At 42.3% G+C, this 15,743-nt stretch overlaps 1 protein-coding gene across 1 annotated transcript; it reads left to right on the top strand.

Moving 5' to 3' along the window:
• On the top strand, window positions 1-15,634 carry kpnb3 (karyopherin (importin) beta 3). Its single transcript, XM_044052816.1, has 26 exons — window positions 1-161; window positions 2,303-2,383; window positions 2,955-3,147; window positions 3,256-3,358; window positions 3,981-4,077; window positions 4,164-4,268; window positions 5,537-5,659; window positions 5,744-5,864; window positions 5,944-6,031; window positions 6,617-6,723; window positions 7,203-7,327; window positions 7,436-7,525; window positions 7,680-7,853; window positions 7,933-8,151; window positions 8,257-8,340; window positions 8,430-8,562; window positions 9,341-9,462; window positions 9,537-9,633; window positions 9,741-9,913; window positions 10,015-10,126; window positions 11,792-11,847; window positions 11,925-12,047; window positions 13,368-13,587; window positions 13,677-13,905; window positions 13,990-14,131; window positions 14,688-15,634. Exons 1-26 carry the CDS (start codon window positions 84-86, stop codon window positions 14,772-14,774), a joined length of 3,282 nt encoding a protein of 1,093 aa, XP_043908751.1. The 5' UTR covers window positions 1-83; the 3' UTR covers window positions 14,775-15,634.
• Window positions 15,635-15,743: the final 109 nt, after the last annotated feature.

Below are 15,743 nucleotides of genomic sequence, written 5' to 3'. Positions count from 1 at the left end.
CATCATTGTGTGACCGAAGCAGGGTCAGCCGGTCTAGTCTCGCCGCTTCTTCACCCGCCTGGTCTTTTTCGGATCTCACTGCAATGGCGGAGCAGCAGCAGTTCTACCTCTTGCTGGGTAACCTGATGAGTCCTGACAACACCATCAGGAAACAAGCAGAGGTAAGAAAACGAAGCGCTGCTGTTTTCCTGGCTGACGGACTCGGTCACTGTCGGAAACGATACAGTCTGATTAGCGAAAGCTAACCGCTGGTTAGCAAGCCAACCCGGCCGCGCGCGCAGCGCAGTAAGCATTCACGTCAGGCTCAGGGAGTCCACGTGCAGTGTGAGGCTGACATCGAGTACTAGTCGGCTAACGCTAACTACCACCACCATGTTGCGTAGTTATGAGGATACTTTGTATACCTAACTGATAATAGCCTAGTTCTGCCAATATGTGTTTGTGTATGTCTGTGTGAAGGTAAACGAGCGTGATTGAAAGCGAAGTTGTTGGCACCACTCTCCCATTTCTCCAGCTGACAGTGAAGCTAGTATTCTAGCTAGTGGAGTACAGGAAGTAGCAGTATGCTAAGTGTTGCCACTTTTATTAGCCGATGGGCTAGCGTTGTGCGGGTTACTAAGAGTTTTACTGCGTATAACAATTAATGCTACTTTGTTTTCAGTGGTGAGCGGTTACACAGCAATGGGCAGCTGTGTAACCGCTAACAAGTGTTAGCAGTTATGCCACTTGGGCAAAGACCGTGAAAGTATTTTGGCTAAATAAAACAATGTCTTTTCTTGTTATACCCCACCATAGTTAGCATCTCGTCTCCGTAAAGCCTGCTTTTGTTACCACTCCCCTTATTATCCGCAGACTTGGATGAATCTTATCACACGAAGCCCCCACACCTTCTTTCATCGCCAGTCAGCGTTTCCCTTGTACCAAACACAGACTTTCTGTCGCGCAGCTAATCTCATTGGAATTCATCGTGTGTAGAAACTCTGCCCATTTTCTTACACACAGGGTAGGAATTAATCCACTGGTATTAACATTTGTCGGTGTTCAGATAGGGATGTAGTGGTTTATTCAACTTTTGTCATAGTAAATGTTATACAAATCTCTAAACATTCATTTATCGCTGTTACCGCTGTTTGTTGTGGTCAATCAGTTCATATGATCATGAAATGTAGTTTCAGATGAATGGTTTTGTTTAGTAATAAGATCTGTCCCATCAAACTATCACTGATCTCCCTGTCCTAGCTCTTGGTTATGCAAAAATGTACCTGAACACCCAGTAAATGTTTGTTTTGTTCCAAAAATTTATATAAAAATATACATTCACCAGGTTCAGTTTCTCAATGGCATATTTGTTTGCCATTTAACCATTTAAACAGCTTGCATGTTGTCCGATGTGCCTGTTATTCTTCTGAGCATACACCCAGTAATCCACATTATCCCCACAGACTCTGTCTACATCAGCACCCAATGTGCATCAGAATAGTGTCTTTTTAAATGTAAATCTCTGGCCTAGGTTTCGCTGTGGGCTATGTTGTGAATGAGTAGTATAGTTAAGTATCAGGGATTTGATTTTCATTTAGTTGTTTTTGATTCCCACATTTTTGCTTATTGTTTACTGATTATACATGAACATCTATTGGGAATGAGCCGATACAATGCTAAATATCAGTATAGGTGTAATACTGGTCAAAATCACTTGTCTGATATCAGAAAAAGAAAATCATAGAAAATATAAATGAAAGTAAATACAATAACAACGTTTTTAACTTCCTAACTTTGCCTTTCAGAGTAGACTGATTGCTACATTAAGGCATTTTGTTATTATAATTGCAGTTACGGCTAGGTTAGTACTTCATAAACTCAATTAATTTAAAAGATGTGAAAAATTCTTGACATTGTGATATCGTATCGGACATGAAAATCAAGCATACCCATTAACAAGTCTGTCATTGTTATATGGCTTCAAATATACATTATGCTTTTACCAATGAGTACAGTTCATGGCCAATGGGATAATGTCAAGCATTTTAAGACTATTTCACAGTAAAAACGAATTAAAATGCAGTTAAATTTTAAATGGATACTTGGGGACAGCCCAACTGCAGCATCTGTTTTGGCTTATACTGCGCCATGGCATGGAATTACAGGCAAAATGCAATTTCTTGTGACTGCAATAATAAGGGAAAGGACACACTCACCGTTCGTGAGCTGATTTTTAACGGTGACAGCTGTACATCTGTGATGCTCACATGTTCCAGCTACAGTTGCATCTTGTCCTCAACACTGTCCACAATTGTCTTTGTAGGAGACCTATGACACTATCCCGGGCGCTAACAAGATCACATTCTTGCTGCAGGCTGTCAGAGATGCATCTGCTGCAGAGGAGGTTTGTATAAAATGCTTTTCCATGCTTCAGCTTAAAATTGTGTTTTGAGGACAAACGTATATGGGACCCATTAACCATTATGCATTATCCATGGTCTTTTATTACAGCAGGAACTAAGAATGTTTCATGTCAGACATGTACAGGAATATCAAGTACATGCAGTATCACCTCCTGCCTGCATTTCTGCAACCTGCTCACTTTGAAAAGACTAGTCTGTAGTCACATGCAGGCCGGCACCACAGCCTGACATGAAGACACATGAGTCGCGGTTCTGGCATTTGTGCCATTGTGTTTACCCCAAGTCCAGCAGCTGCTTATGCTCCCTCGTTCCTTTTCCTTGAGGCTGATATTTTTAGAGTCTTGAAATGGGAGCAGACAGATAGGTGGTTGGCCATAAGAGAGTTGATTCAGCCTCTTTAAGATGCTGCAGGTCTTGACTTCACCTCCTTATGCTCAGCAGCTGCAAACTATATAGATCTGTCTGTACACTTTGAGATTTGACATGGTTTTAAGTTTAAGTAGGGGTTCACGGTGGGATCATGGCGATTAATCAAATATTTCACCGATTCAGGTCAAACAGATGGCAGCAGTGCTGTTGCGGCGTCTGTTGTCGTCGTCTTTTGAGGAGGTCTTCCCGGGTCTGACCCTGGAGATGCAGACGGCCATCAAGACGGAGCTGCTGAGCTGCATCCAACTGGAGACCGCGGTAAACATCCGCAAGAAAATCTGCGACATTGCAGCTGAGCTCTCCCGTAACCTCATTGGTAATTACACACAGGTTTTTTACAAGCAGAAATTTTTACATGACCCTAATTTATAATTTGTCTGATTAATCAATCTGCAATAATTTGATTTTGGTGTCTTTAATCTAGATGATGATGGGACTAACCAGTGGCCAGAGGTGCTCAAATTTCTGTTTGACTCTGTCAATTCAGACAACGTTGGTCTGCGAGAGGCTGCGCTCCATATATTCTGGTCAGCCACAGATAAAGTTTTACTACTTCCTAGGAGTGTCATGATCTCAATTGTATGTCGCTCGATACAACATCACAATCTCCACCTTCGAAAGCAAAGATGGATTCGATGATTTAACCACGCCCCCAGTGTGACGTCCTGCAGGCTTGCTAGAGATGAAAACAAACAGTGTTGTAGTTGTAGCAATTGTAGCACAACAACCGCTTACCTCTTCCCGCTAACCCAATGCTGCTACAGTAATAGTAACCATCGTAACTGCTGTTTTGGGCAACACGTTGACCGAACTTGAGCCCCCTCCCGCCTCTCTGAAATCACCGGTGTGGAAATATTGTGTTCCCTGTGAGTTTTGTCAACATTTGCGTTGTACACAAGAAAACTGCAATGTGTAAGCTATGTTATACATGTGTAGCATAGCACTGTACATCTTTGCATGCATCATAAGGACATAGACATAACTACAAAAACAACTCCATTAACACAGACAAGTCTTGCGTCTTCAGAAATAAAAAAGATCAAATCGTGACCATGACACCCCTACGACTTCAACATACAAGCAAAAGTTTGTGGGTATATTAAATGTTTTTGTCTTTCCTTTTTTTTTTCTTTTTTTTTTTTTTTGAAGGAATTTTCCAGGAATCTTTGGCAACCAGCAACAGCATTATATGGAGGTTATTAAACGCATGCTTGTTCAGTGCATGCAGGACCAGGCAAACCCACATGTAAGGGCTACGACAGTTGCAGATCAGACAGTTTTCAGATTGTGATATTGTCCACCCGTCTGATTTCTACAAAAATCATTCTGCAGATTCGTACCCTGGCAGCTCGCGCGACGGCATCCTTCATCTTGTCCAACGAAAGCAACTCTGCTCTACTGAAGCAGTTCTCTGACCTGCTGCCAGGAATCCTGCAGGTGAGATGCCAGGACTGTCACTGTGTCGTCTGTGAAGATGCTCGTATCATTCATTCTTTCCATATTCAACTAAAAATCTTAAAGTGGAAAAAAATAGTCCTTTATTACATTTATTTTAGAATCTCAAGCGATAATACAAAGATTCTCCTCAATACGGGAGTTAAATTTTACAATTAATTTTATGAAAAGTGTCTTTATAACAGTCTATATACATTAATGCCATGCAGCAAGGGTCAGTGTTAGATGCGACGGCCATATTGAGTTAGTTTATGACATAAATCCATTTTATGGAAAGTAAATAAGGAAAATGTGTCTGAAAATGGAAGCCAGAACTTTAACATGAGACTACAGTGCCTACCTGCAGCCTGAGTAGCATTCTAGAGCTGCAACTGTTATTTACATAGTCTATTAACCTGTCGATTGTTTTCTCTATTTTCGAGTAATTGTTTGGTCCATAAAATGTCTAAATGTTAATGAGTTTTCAAATGTCTTGTTTTGTCCACAAACCAAAATGATTCAGTTTTTAATGATTTCTTTATCTGGAGCAAAGAAATTAAGAAAATATTCACATTTAAGAAACTGGAAACGATCAGAAATCTTGTTTTTAATCATGATAAAGTGTCAAACTGATTACTAAATTAATTGTCAACTATTTTGATAATCAATTAATCAAGTAATTGTTTCAGCTCTATAGCACACAATGAAAACTGAAGTTTGTTAGATTACTAAATTAATCGCCCACTATTTTAAAATTCAGTTTATTTTTTTAAATAATACAAAAAAATCAGATTTTTTTTTTTAATATTTTCACTTTCATTAAAACTGATCAATTTGGACATGTGAAAAAAATTGTTGAGGTTTGGGAAGAACTGGTAGCATTTTAATTACCAATTGATTAATCAGCATAATCAATTATTTAAAAAAAAAATCATTTGTTGCTACCCGATTGCAAACACATTGCAATTACACACAGAGGGAAGGGCTCTGTTCCTGTAAATGTTAGCCGTTCCTTTCTGCAGTTAGTTATTAATACAATATAATCTAACACAAGGCTGTGAGGTGTTAATCTAGATTACAGGATTTATTTAATCCAATTTTTCAAGTCATTTCACAACCGCTCATCAAGCTACATGACAACAATTTCTGAAAGTGTCTCATGATGACAGATATAGAATTCAAACCCTCGGTTTATAGCAGCATTTCAAATTGAACATTATCTTGCTATTGATAAAGTTGCAACACTAACCGTATCTTGTGTTACCGATCAGTCGGTGAACGAGTCCTGCTACCAAGGAGACGACTCTGTGCTCAAGTCTTTGGTGGAAATCGCAGACACAGCGCCCAAATACCTGAGGCCCAACCTGGAGGCCACTCTGCAGCTCTGCCTGAAGGTGGGTTGGGAAGAACGTGATGGCACGACGTGTCCTGTCATTTTTATCAAGTTTTTTTAACATCTGCTCATGTGTCCTCCTCAGCTGTGTGCTGACAACAACCTGAGCAACATGCAGAGGCAGCTGGCATTGGAAGTTATCGTCACCTTATCAGAGACGGCAGCGGCCATGCTGAGGAAACACACTGCCATCGTGGCTCAGTGTGGTGAGGATTTTTGCTGTCTGTTAATTTTAAGCCACTGAAAGATGTTTGGAGCGGTTCAGACATTTTGTTGTGTTCTCAGTGCCCCAGATGTTGGCTATGATGGTGGATCTGGAAGATGACGACGAGTGGGCCATGGCTGATGAGCTGGAGGACGATGACTTTGACAGGTAAAGTCCTGGTTTATTATCAGTGAGACCCACATCATCCGTACTAGCGACGGCTGGGAAATGCATCAATATATCTGACATTAGACAAGATATGGTCTTAGATTTAGATTTTCATGTCGTGATAAGGTATCTATGATGAACTTTCCTGGTTTTAAAGGCTTTTGCGTTGATCATATTTATTATATTGTGTGTGTATTTGTGAAATCCACTTATAAATTAAGCCTATATATTTGTAATAAAATTTGACCACATTTCTAGGCAAATATCCTTCATTTAAAAAGCCAAAAAATAACCAGATATTATCTGAAATGTAATAACTGTATTTTAAGCATGTAGTACAGATCATAAACAGTAGATGTTGTTTGTTTTTTGAGTGTATTTACACTGTATTGTCACTGTTCTTTTGAGAGCATAAACATCTCAAAAGAAAGCTTTCCATCAGCCCAGAGAAACAATATCTTGTATATTGGAACACAATGGGCAAAAATTTGGATCTTTTTGATATTTTGCCCATTGAAGGAGTTGAATGTTTGCACTCCTTTACTGTGTGTGTGATTGTGATGATGACGTTTCTTCCCACACCAGTAACGCTGTAGCTGGGGAGAGCGCTCTGGACAGAATTGCCTGTGGTCTGGGGGGAAAGATCATTTTGCCCATGATCAAACAGCACATCATGCAGATGCTACAGAACCGTAAGTAAAAGTGACTCATTAACAAATGGAATCCATTGAAATGGCTGCATTAAAGTGTTTGCATTAAGTTAATGTGTTAACTGTGAACTAAGTATGGACCTGAGCATTCCATTGTTCGCTTGATTACAAAATGTTGAACAGTTACTGTGACAATTTCTACTATGTTAAAGATACAAAATGTTTTATCAATGATTTCATTCAGAAAAACATCTTTCTACTCAAAACATTTGTTGCATGTCTGTTGCCACAAGGTGGCAGCAGCAGTTAGTGGACTTGATGTGTCGTTAGCCGCTCCCTGTAGTTCAACTATCTTTTGTGTTCGGGGTTTAGAATATTTGAGGAATAATATAACTGAATGTCAGCTGGGATCGACACCAGGTCTCCCTGTGATCCTCATGTGGAGGATAATGTGGTAGGAGATGGATGGATGCCCATCTGTTCTTTTGAACACGAGTTTAACCATGTGTGTTTGTTGTTAGCTGACTGGAAGTACCGTCATGCCGGGTTGATGGCGTTGTCTGCCATCGGTGAAGGCTGCCACCAGCAGATGGAAGCCATCCTGCAAGAGATCGTCAGCTTTGTCCTCCTCTTCTGCTCCGATCCTGTAAGAAATGGGCTGGGGTTTCTGTTTTTTGTCCCTGATGTTGTTAACAAACATTGTGTACATGGCAGGTTTTAAGTGTTGAATGATTACTCGTTTTATTCTCCTCAGCATCCAAGGGTCCGTTATGCTGCCTGCAATGCTATTGGACAGATGGCTACAGACTTTGCCCCGACCTTTCAAAAGAAATTCCACGATAAGGTACAAATGATGTGTTGAGTTTGGGGATTCATTCAATTTGTATTTGGATCTCAGAAGTTTCTGAGATCATGGACTCTCTTAAAGTGTGGTGTGATTCATAGCTGACCAGGCAAGTGTTGGCAAAGTGTCTGACCATGTATGTGCTTCCTTCTAGGTGATCTCAGCTCTGCTTCATACCATGGAAGACCAGAGTAACCCTCGAGTGCAGGCTCACGCTGCCGCCGCCCTAATCAACTTCACAGAGGACTGTCCCAAATCCCTGCTCATCCCATATCTGGACAGTTTGGTTCAGCACCTTCATGTCATTATGGTTGCCAAGCTGCAAGAGGTACAAAAAGGCTAAGAGAGCAAAAACTGGTCCAGCATTTTCTTCACGTGGCTTCTCATGCGCCTCTCTTTCTTGCCAGTTGATCCAGAGAGGCACCAAACTGGTTCTGGAGCAGGTGGTGACGTCCATCGCGTCGGTGGCTGACACGGCCGAGGAGAAATTTGTGCCATACTATGACCTGTTCATGCCGTCGCTCCGACACATAGTGGAAAACGCGGTGCAGAAGGAGCTGCGGCTGCTCCGCGGCAAGACCATCGAGTGCATCAGCCTGATTGGTCTGGCTGTCGGCAAAGAGAAGGTGTTGTGATCAAACTGTCCAGAGATTTTAAACTGCATTTTCTGTGCATGTTAATGCTTGAGCTGCTTTCACGTCTGAACTGTGTGCGTTCTCTTCTGTCACTAGTTCATGCCAGATGCCTCTGCCGTCATGCAGCTGCTCCTCAAGACTCAGACAGACTTTAATGACCTGGAGGATGACGACCCTCAGGTAGCAATGTCCTTCGAGCCAATCCCGTTCTTCCCATACATTTTGTTTCTCCATAGCTAATGTGTCACATGCGTGTGTATGTGGTCTAGATCTCGTACATGATCTCAGCCTGGGCCAGAATGTGTAAGATCCTGGGGAAGGAGTTTCAGCAGTATCTGCCCGTGGTGATGGGCCCTCTGATGAAGACGGCCTCCATCAAGCCGGAAGTGGCTCTCCTCGACAGTAAGCTCAACACCAAAGTAGTTAAAATATATCAACGTTCTGTCTATATCCTGAGATATGGTGTTAAATTATGGGTATCGTCATATCGTGGAAAGGTATCTGTGATGACTTCATGGTTTTGAAGGCTGTTGCATTGAAAATAATTTATTATATTGAATAAATTAGAAACACACTGAATATTATTTATAGATTAAAAGCATCAAATATATCTCTTCATAAATATGAAGATATTATTTATAGGTCATATCACCTAGCCTTGGATGAGTTTGTCTGAATGCGACTGAGATTGGAAGATTGGATGAGCCAGTTATCTGGAAATGATGGGAAAACACCCAGATGTGGACATCCAGAGATGATCAAAACTTGCTCTATTTTATGTGGTAAATTCAAAAGAGATGTTTTTTCTACAAATCAGTTTTCAATACTGGGAAGAATTGTCACTTTGCCATTAAGGCAGTTTTGGCATTTCTTTTCTTTCTTTTTTTAATGCAAGTATGAAGCGACTTTTTTGGGAAGACTCGGATCTGTGATTATAGATCTGACTTTTTCAGTCCAGATACCTGAGCTTTGCACATCAGCTGATACACTGTTGAATTAATAAATTGTTATATACTAAGATTTCTTGTGTCTTGCAGCCTTAACAGATACCTTATCCTGATATGACAATATCCAAATTCTAATGTCATCCATGTCTGTCAAAGGCAATACCAAAGAAACAAAAGCAGTAAAAGACTTTTGTAGTTCCTAATTTAAAATGATGTCTTGTACTGTCTTGTAGCCCAGGACATGGAGAACATATCAGAAGATGAGGGCTGGGAGTTTGTCAACCTGGGAGATCAGCAGAGTTTTGGCATCAAGACGGCTGGTCTGGAGGAGAAAGCCACTGCCTGCCAGATGCTGGTGAGTCCGAGGGATGCATGAATGAGTTGGATATGGGAGAACAGTTCAGTCGCTAAAATGTTCCTTTTTTCCAGGTGTGTTATGCCAAAGAGTTGAAGGAGGGTTTTGTGGAGTACACGGTGCAGGTGGTGAATCTGATGGTGCCTCTCCTCAAGTTCTACTTCCACGATGATATCCTTTCCTTGATTCGTCTTCTGGGCCTTTTTAATGCTGGATAAACGACATGTTTGGGTTTTAAAATATGAGGCATATTTCTGATGTTTCCATAACTGTGTCACGTGTGCGGGTGGCGGCAGCCGAGTCCATGCCCCTGCTGCTGGAGTGCGCCCGTGTCCGAGGGCCAGAGTATCTCACACAGATGTGGCACTTCATGTGCGACGCTCTCATCAAGGCCATCGGCACCGAGCCGGACTCTGACGTCCTGTCAGAAATCATGCACTCGTTCGCCAAGGTAACTATGGAGTACTTTGTTGTGCGACTAAAATAACATTTCTGTCACTGTCTTGTGATCTGACTGTTGGGGTGCGGGCTTGTGTGTATTATTTTCTTTAGTGTGTCGAGTTGATGGGTGACGGGTGTCTGAACAAAGAGCATTTTGATGAGCTGAGTGGCATCTTGAAAGGAAAACTGGAGGAGCATTTTAAGAACCAGCGGCTCAGACAAGGTAAACTTGACTTTTTTAAGTGATAATTCTTTCCCTTTTTTGGTTGCCTTACTGAAGCATCAATACATCGTCAGCAAGTGCTGTGCACTTGGCAGCCACAGTAAAAACATAGCTACCAGCTGGGATACAAGGGCAAATATTTTAGCACATAAATCAAGACCTGCTTGATTAAAAGCTCCATCTACAATATTTTAAGAATGTTTGCATATTGGTGCTGTTGCATGGACTCGTCTGATGTCTCTTTTAAATAGAAAGTGCTCACTTATCTGCACTGAAGTCCTTAGAGAAAATGATTTTACATAACAGCACACAGGAGCTGTAGATCTACTGCTGCCTCCAACAAGGACATTCAAATGTTATTTTGCAACTTCATGGTTTGAAAACCTAAAATAACTGATTTTGACAATGGACTCTGCAGGAGAAAAAAACTGAAGAACGTGTAGATTTGAGTGAGCCTTAAAGGGGACATATTATGCAAAGTTAACTTTTTAACCATTTTAATACTTATATTTGGGATTCTGGAGGCCCTACCAGTTGAAAAAGTGTGGAAAAAGAATACCCAGTCCTTTTTTCGTGGTCCCCCTTAGTGTAAGTATAGGCAATAAAACATGCCATGTTGAATTCCCTGCGCTTATGATGGCAGCATGCGCATTTCACCGCGAATGTTACCGCCCACCAGTAAGTTTACTTCGAGAGCTCCACCTTAGCTCCACCTTGTCCCTGCGAGAGTGCAGGCGAGGGAGAAAGAGCGGTATTATGTCAACGCGGAGGGACAAGTGTGCTGTTCCTCAGAGGATTTTATATATGAAGCTAATGTGCCGGATAAAGTCAGCAAATGTGAGTTCACACCATTTTGGTCGCCGTATTTAGTCACCGACCACATTTCACCGACGTACAAACACACATTTTTAAGAAAAGGTCACATAGAGCTCATAATTGACCATTCTGACACGTCCTAATTAAAAATATTTGTTCAGTCAGTCCTCCATGACCGGAGCACAGACTCAATCTGATACAGTCACATATACAGCGACAGTTTAAGCAGCTTGCTGTTCGCCGCTGACGATCAGCGGTGCTGTCCCTAAGTGTTTTTACGTGATTTACAGTTCGGCCGTGTTCAGCTCGATCCTTGTGTCGGACGTCTCTTCCTGTGACGGCACTCTCGTTGTTTTCCACGCACGCTGCCATGTTGATATTGTCAGAGAACTAGTGGAGGGAGGGGCAGAGAAATGGAGCAGAGGGAACAGGATCTGAGCGAGTGAGCGCAGTAAAGAGGACAAATCAGAAACCCCCTGGAAGAAGTGGGTGTGTGTTTGCCTGCGTCTCATTTGCATAAAAGGGACCATGCACAAAACAGAGCGTTCTGAAAGGGGCGGGTTTAGTAGGGTTATTGAACTGCTGTGATGCTTCATCCTTATGGTATTTTAACCAAAGCATGTCACTGACATGTTCATTAGGACACCAGGGAACTATTTTAATGGGGGCAATAGGGTATAATATGTCTCCTTTAAGTGGCTAAAACCTGTTTCCTTTGCCATGTTTAAATGAAGGTAAACATCAGTGTCAAGCTGACAATCGGAGATAGTGTTGCACTCGGTTAAGTTGTTTACCTCATACAAACAAAACTGAACCTTTTTAATCCAAAAAATTCTTTACTCCTTCCAGCTAAGAGAGAAGATGAAGACTATGATGAGGAGGTGGAGGAAACGTTACAAGACGAGGTAAATATTCCCATGATGGTCAAAGCAACAAAGTGAATGTTAAGATGGCCTCCCCTCACTTTCTGTTCTGTTCTCAGGACGAGAACGACGTGTACATTCTGACCAAAGTGTCGGACATCCTGCACTCTGTGTTCAGCAGCTACAAAGAGAAGGTGCTGCCCTGGTTTGAACAGCTGCTGCAGCTCATCGTCCAGCTAATAGTAAGTCTGACCAACTTCTGTCTTCTGATTTCTGAAAATATACCATACTATCAGCGCGATATCAACTGTTGAGGAATATTTAGATGATTTGTCTCTGCATGTCCTCACACAGAGCGACACTGAACATAGGAGCTCAGCTTCGCGGCTGAGACACAAATGGATCACTGCCGTTGTTGCGGGCGAGTGTGCCCGCAGTTATAAAACGAATCAATGATTATTAGACTAAAATATTGAAATTTGCCAATTCTGATAGGTTCATATACTCATAACGAAGACAAGTTAGTTTACAGTTTTATATGATAGTCCATGTTTGTAGTCGAGCTGTGATATGCAAACTGTTGCAGGCAAACTTTACATTTGACTTTTTTATCGCCACCTATTTTTGTAAAATGCTGCCCACTGCCGATGTCTTTGACATGGATGTTAGAGGAGGACTGACTGTAGCTCAACGTTGATCTTTCATAATCTTTCTGTCTCCTGTGGGTTGGGCCAATCCAAAATACTGAAAACAAGGGGGGTGTTCTCTGTTACTTAGCACTTGGTACATTCCTCCAGAGGAAATCAAATAAACCAAAGACTGTATGAAATTGGCAAAGATTTGACTTATCAGAATTTGAGTCGAACCAGAACATATCGACTTTACAGCCCTAATCAGATACATGTATACACACTGTGCACGTCAGATCTCATTTAGTCTCACCTATAGTGAAATTAACATATTTGTCATACTTATGTCGCAGCAAATGTATAGTTATAAATGTTCTTCATTGAGAAAAAATAAACTTGTTGTAGATAAACCCATTTGTTGTAGAGGGCGTAGCGGCCTGTTTAGTCTACTGTTGTAGTCAGTTGTCATGTAAGTAGATCTTGGTTTTTTTTTTGCCACATTTTAAAGCCAATATTGACAGATACCTTTTTATTGTGCATCCATAAAATAACACGTTTTAACTTACTGATGGAGGCAGCAGTGGATCAACAAGAATACATTTAACACATAAGCAGTAGTTGGATGCTTCCTGTGGTCCTTTTCAATGCCAATTGAAAATGGCTAATGATTCTCGTGGTAGACTGTCTGGTCAAACATAAATTCTAAAGTTGCATATGAATATTGTCGTCTTTTGGCAAAATAATGCAATGGTGTGGAGGGAGACATTCTGGCACCACATAAAAAATACTACTGCAATGGTGAGGCTCACCCAGTGTCAGTGTTTTCTTGACTTGTCTCAGGAATGCTGTGAACTCGGCGACACCCAGTTCTGACGTAAATGGAGCGCAGCATAAGAAAAGCACAAACTAACCTGAGGTGTCGCTTGTCCTCAGTGTCCCAGCAGGCCATGGGCGGACAGACAGTGGGGTCTGTGCATCTTTGACGACGTGTTGGAGCACTGCAGCCCCTCCTCTTTCAAATACGCCGATCACTTCCTGCCACCGATGCTGCAGTCACTGTGCGACCACAGTCCCGAGGTTCGGCAGGCGGCGGCATACGGCGTCGGTGTGGCGGCTCAGTACGGAGGAGAGAACTACAGCCAGTTCTGTACAAGTACGACCTGACGCTGCTCTTCATTTGAGGATGTTGTTGGGTTATTGATCGCTGTGATGCACAGACGATGTCCTTGTGTTCTTTGTCAGAGGCCCTCCCCCTGCTGGTCAATGTCATCCAGACGGCAGACTCCCGCGCCAAGGAAAATGTCAACGCCACAGAGAACTGCATCTCTGCCGTAGGAAAGGTGATGAGGTTTCGACCCGAGTGTGTCAACGTCAACGAGATCCTCCCCCACTGGCTCAGCTGGCTGCCGCTCCTTGAGGACAAAGAGGAGGCTGTCCACACGTTTGATTTCCTGTGTGACCTCATCGAAAGGTAGAGCAGCTGCCCCCTGATTGCATGCTCTTTTGAAAAGTGTCCTCCCCCACCCTCACCTGACGCTTCCTTTTCTCTCCATAGCAACAACCCCATCGTCCTCGGACCAGACAATGCCAACCTCCCCAAAATTTTCCTCATCATTGCGGACGGAGTCGCAAACGAATCGGTCAAGAGCGAAGACGCGTGCAGCAAACGACTTGCAAATGTTATCCGTCAAGTACAGGTGAGACATCAATTACTAAGCATATTGCCAACAATTTTAAGTCAGATTTTTCAGCTTCTGAAATATCAATCTTTTCTTTTTCTTTACAATGAAATCATTAAAACATCCATTTTTGGTTTGTGGACATAACTTCACATTCTCAACATTTTCTGACATTTAATGGGCCAGAGGATTAGATGAATGGATTATGAAAAGAATAATTAGTAAATCTACTCCTCACTAAAACTATGGCTGCAGAATTGATGCAGACTAAAGGCTCACTTAAAATCTCTCCCTGCTTACGTCTGATGTCTCCTGATTATCTTAGTCACTTGAGCTCACTGTTGCACCAGCCTTTTCTAGTTTGTAGAAACCACTCACTTTCCCCAAATAAGTCCATAGAAGAAATTGTCATGTTTAGTTTGCGTGGACACAGGTGCTGCTGGTCTACTGCTGCCTCGTGTGGTCACTTTGTGTCACTGAGGTGAATCTGAATAAAGGACTTCAAACACCGAAGTCACAGAGTAGTGTTTTGAGAAGCTGTGTGATACTGACCTGAGTGTGTGGTGTCTTCCAGGTGTCGGCAGGTCTATGGACACAGTGTGTATCGACACTGAACGAGACGCAGCAGAAAGCCATACAGGACCTACTGAACACTGCCTGAGCTCAACGCCTGCTCCACCTCCCCGGTCTTTAAAAAACCCCTGAAAAAAGCCCATGAAGAAAAGTCGAGCTCCTGGATCTCTTCCATACAACTCCCTCTTCTTCTTCTTCTTCTTCCCAGCTCTGATCTGTTGTGTGAATGGATGCCGGCTTCACCCCCTCCTCCTCATCACCACCACCCCAAAACCTGCAAAGGACTTTGGGAGCAAGTTGGATGTTCATTAACGACAACGGAGGACATTAGATGTTTTGACTTTAAGACTGTCCCCACGTTTTCTATCCGGACGTTTTTGTTTCCCCAGCCGTTAACTGATGTTTGACTTGGTCTCGCCGTGCCCATGCAGCCCCAACACAAAATGTCATTGGACAGTCAGGCTCAGAGCGGCCGCAGTGGAGGAAATTAAGGGACAGCGACATTTTAACAGACTGTGAGCAAGTGAATGGGGTGAAAATGCACACGAAGGCAATCACTGCCCGTCTCCTGTGAATTTCTTTTCTTTCTTTTTTCTTATTTTATTTCCTTTTGTTCCCAGTGTGACACCTGGGGGAAGCAGCCTCAAAGAGGGTTTGTTTCAAAACTAAACAGCATGTGGCTAACTCTAGAAAATATAAATAGTTAGGAAATCTCAATCATTGTCTGATCAAGAGTTGACATTATATTTCAGACGGACATAGGCGGGAACTGTCTGAACCGTGCGTGAAGGTTAGCTGGTTACTGGTTGCAGCGAGTCAGAGGGACATGACATGTAGAGTTTTTGTACAATGCGTGATGTTAAACTTGATTGTTTTGACCCTTCACTCCTCCTGCAGGTATGTGATGGAATTGCAGAAAATACCAACAATAAAATTCCATTTAATTAATTCTGAGAAATTAATTTCTCATTGAATTTGATTTTCTATTTTGGGGGGTGGGGAGAGAATTCTTTGAGAAAGGTGTACAAGCAACTACTGAGCAGCCTCTTCCACACCA

The sequence above is a fragment of the Solea senegalensis genome, linkage group LG2 (genome assembly GCF_019176455.1).
Source record: "Solea senegalensis isolate Sse05_10M linkage group LG2, IFAPA_SoseM_1, whole genome shotgun sequence".
NCBI lineage: Eukaryota > Metazoa > Chordata > Actinopteri > Pleuronectiformes > Soleidae > Solea > Solea senegalensis.
This window is presented reverse-complemented; position numbering and strand designations above follow the sequence as displayed.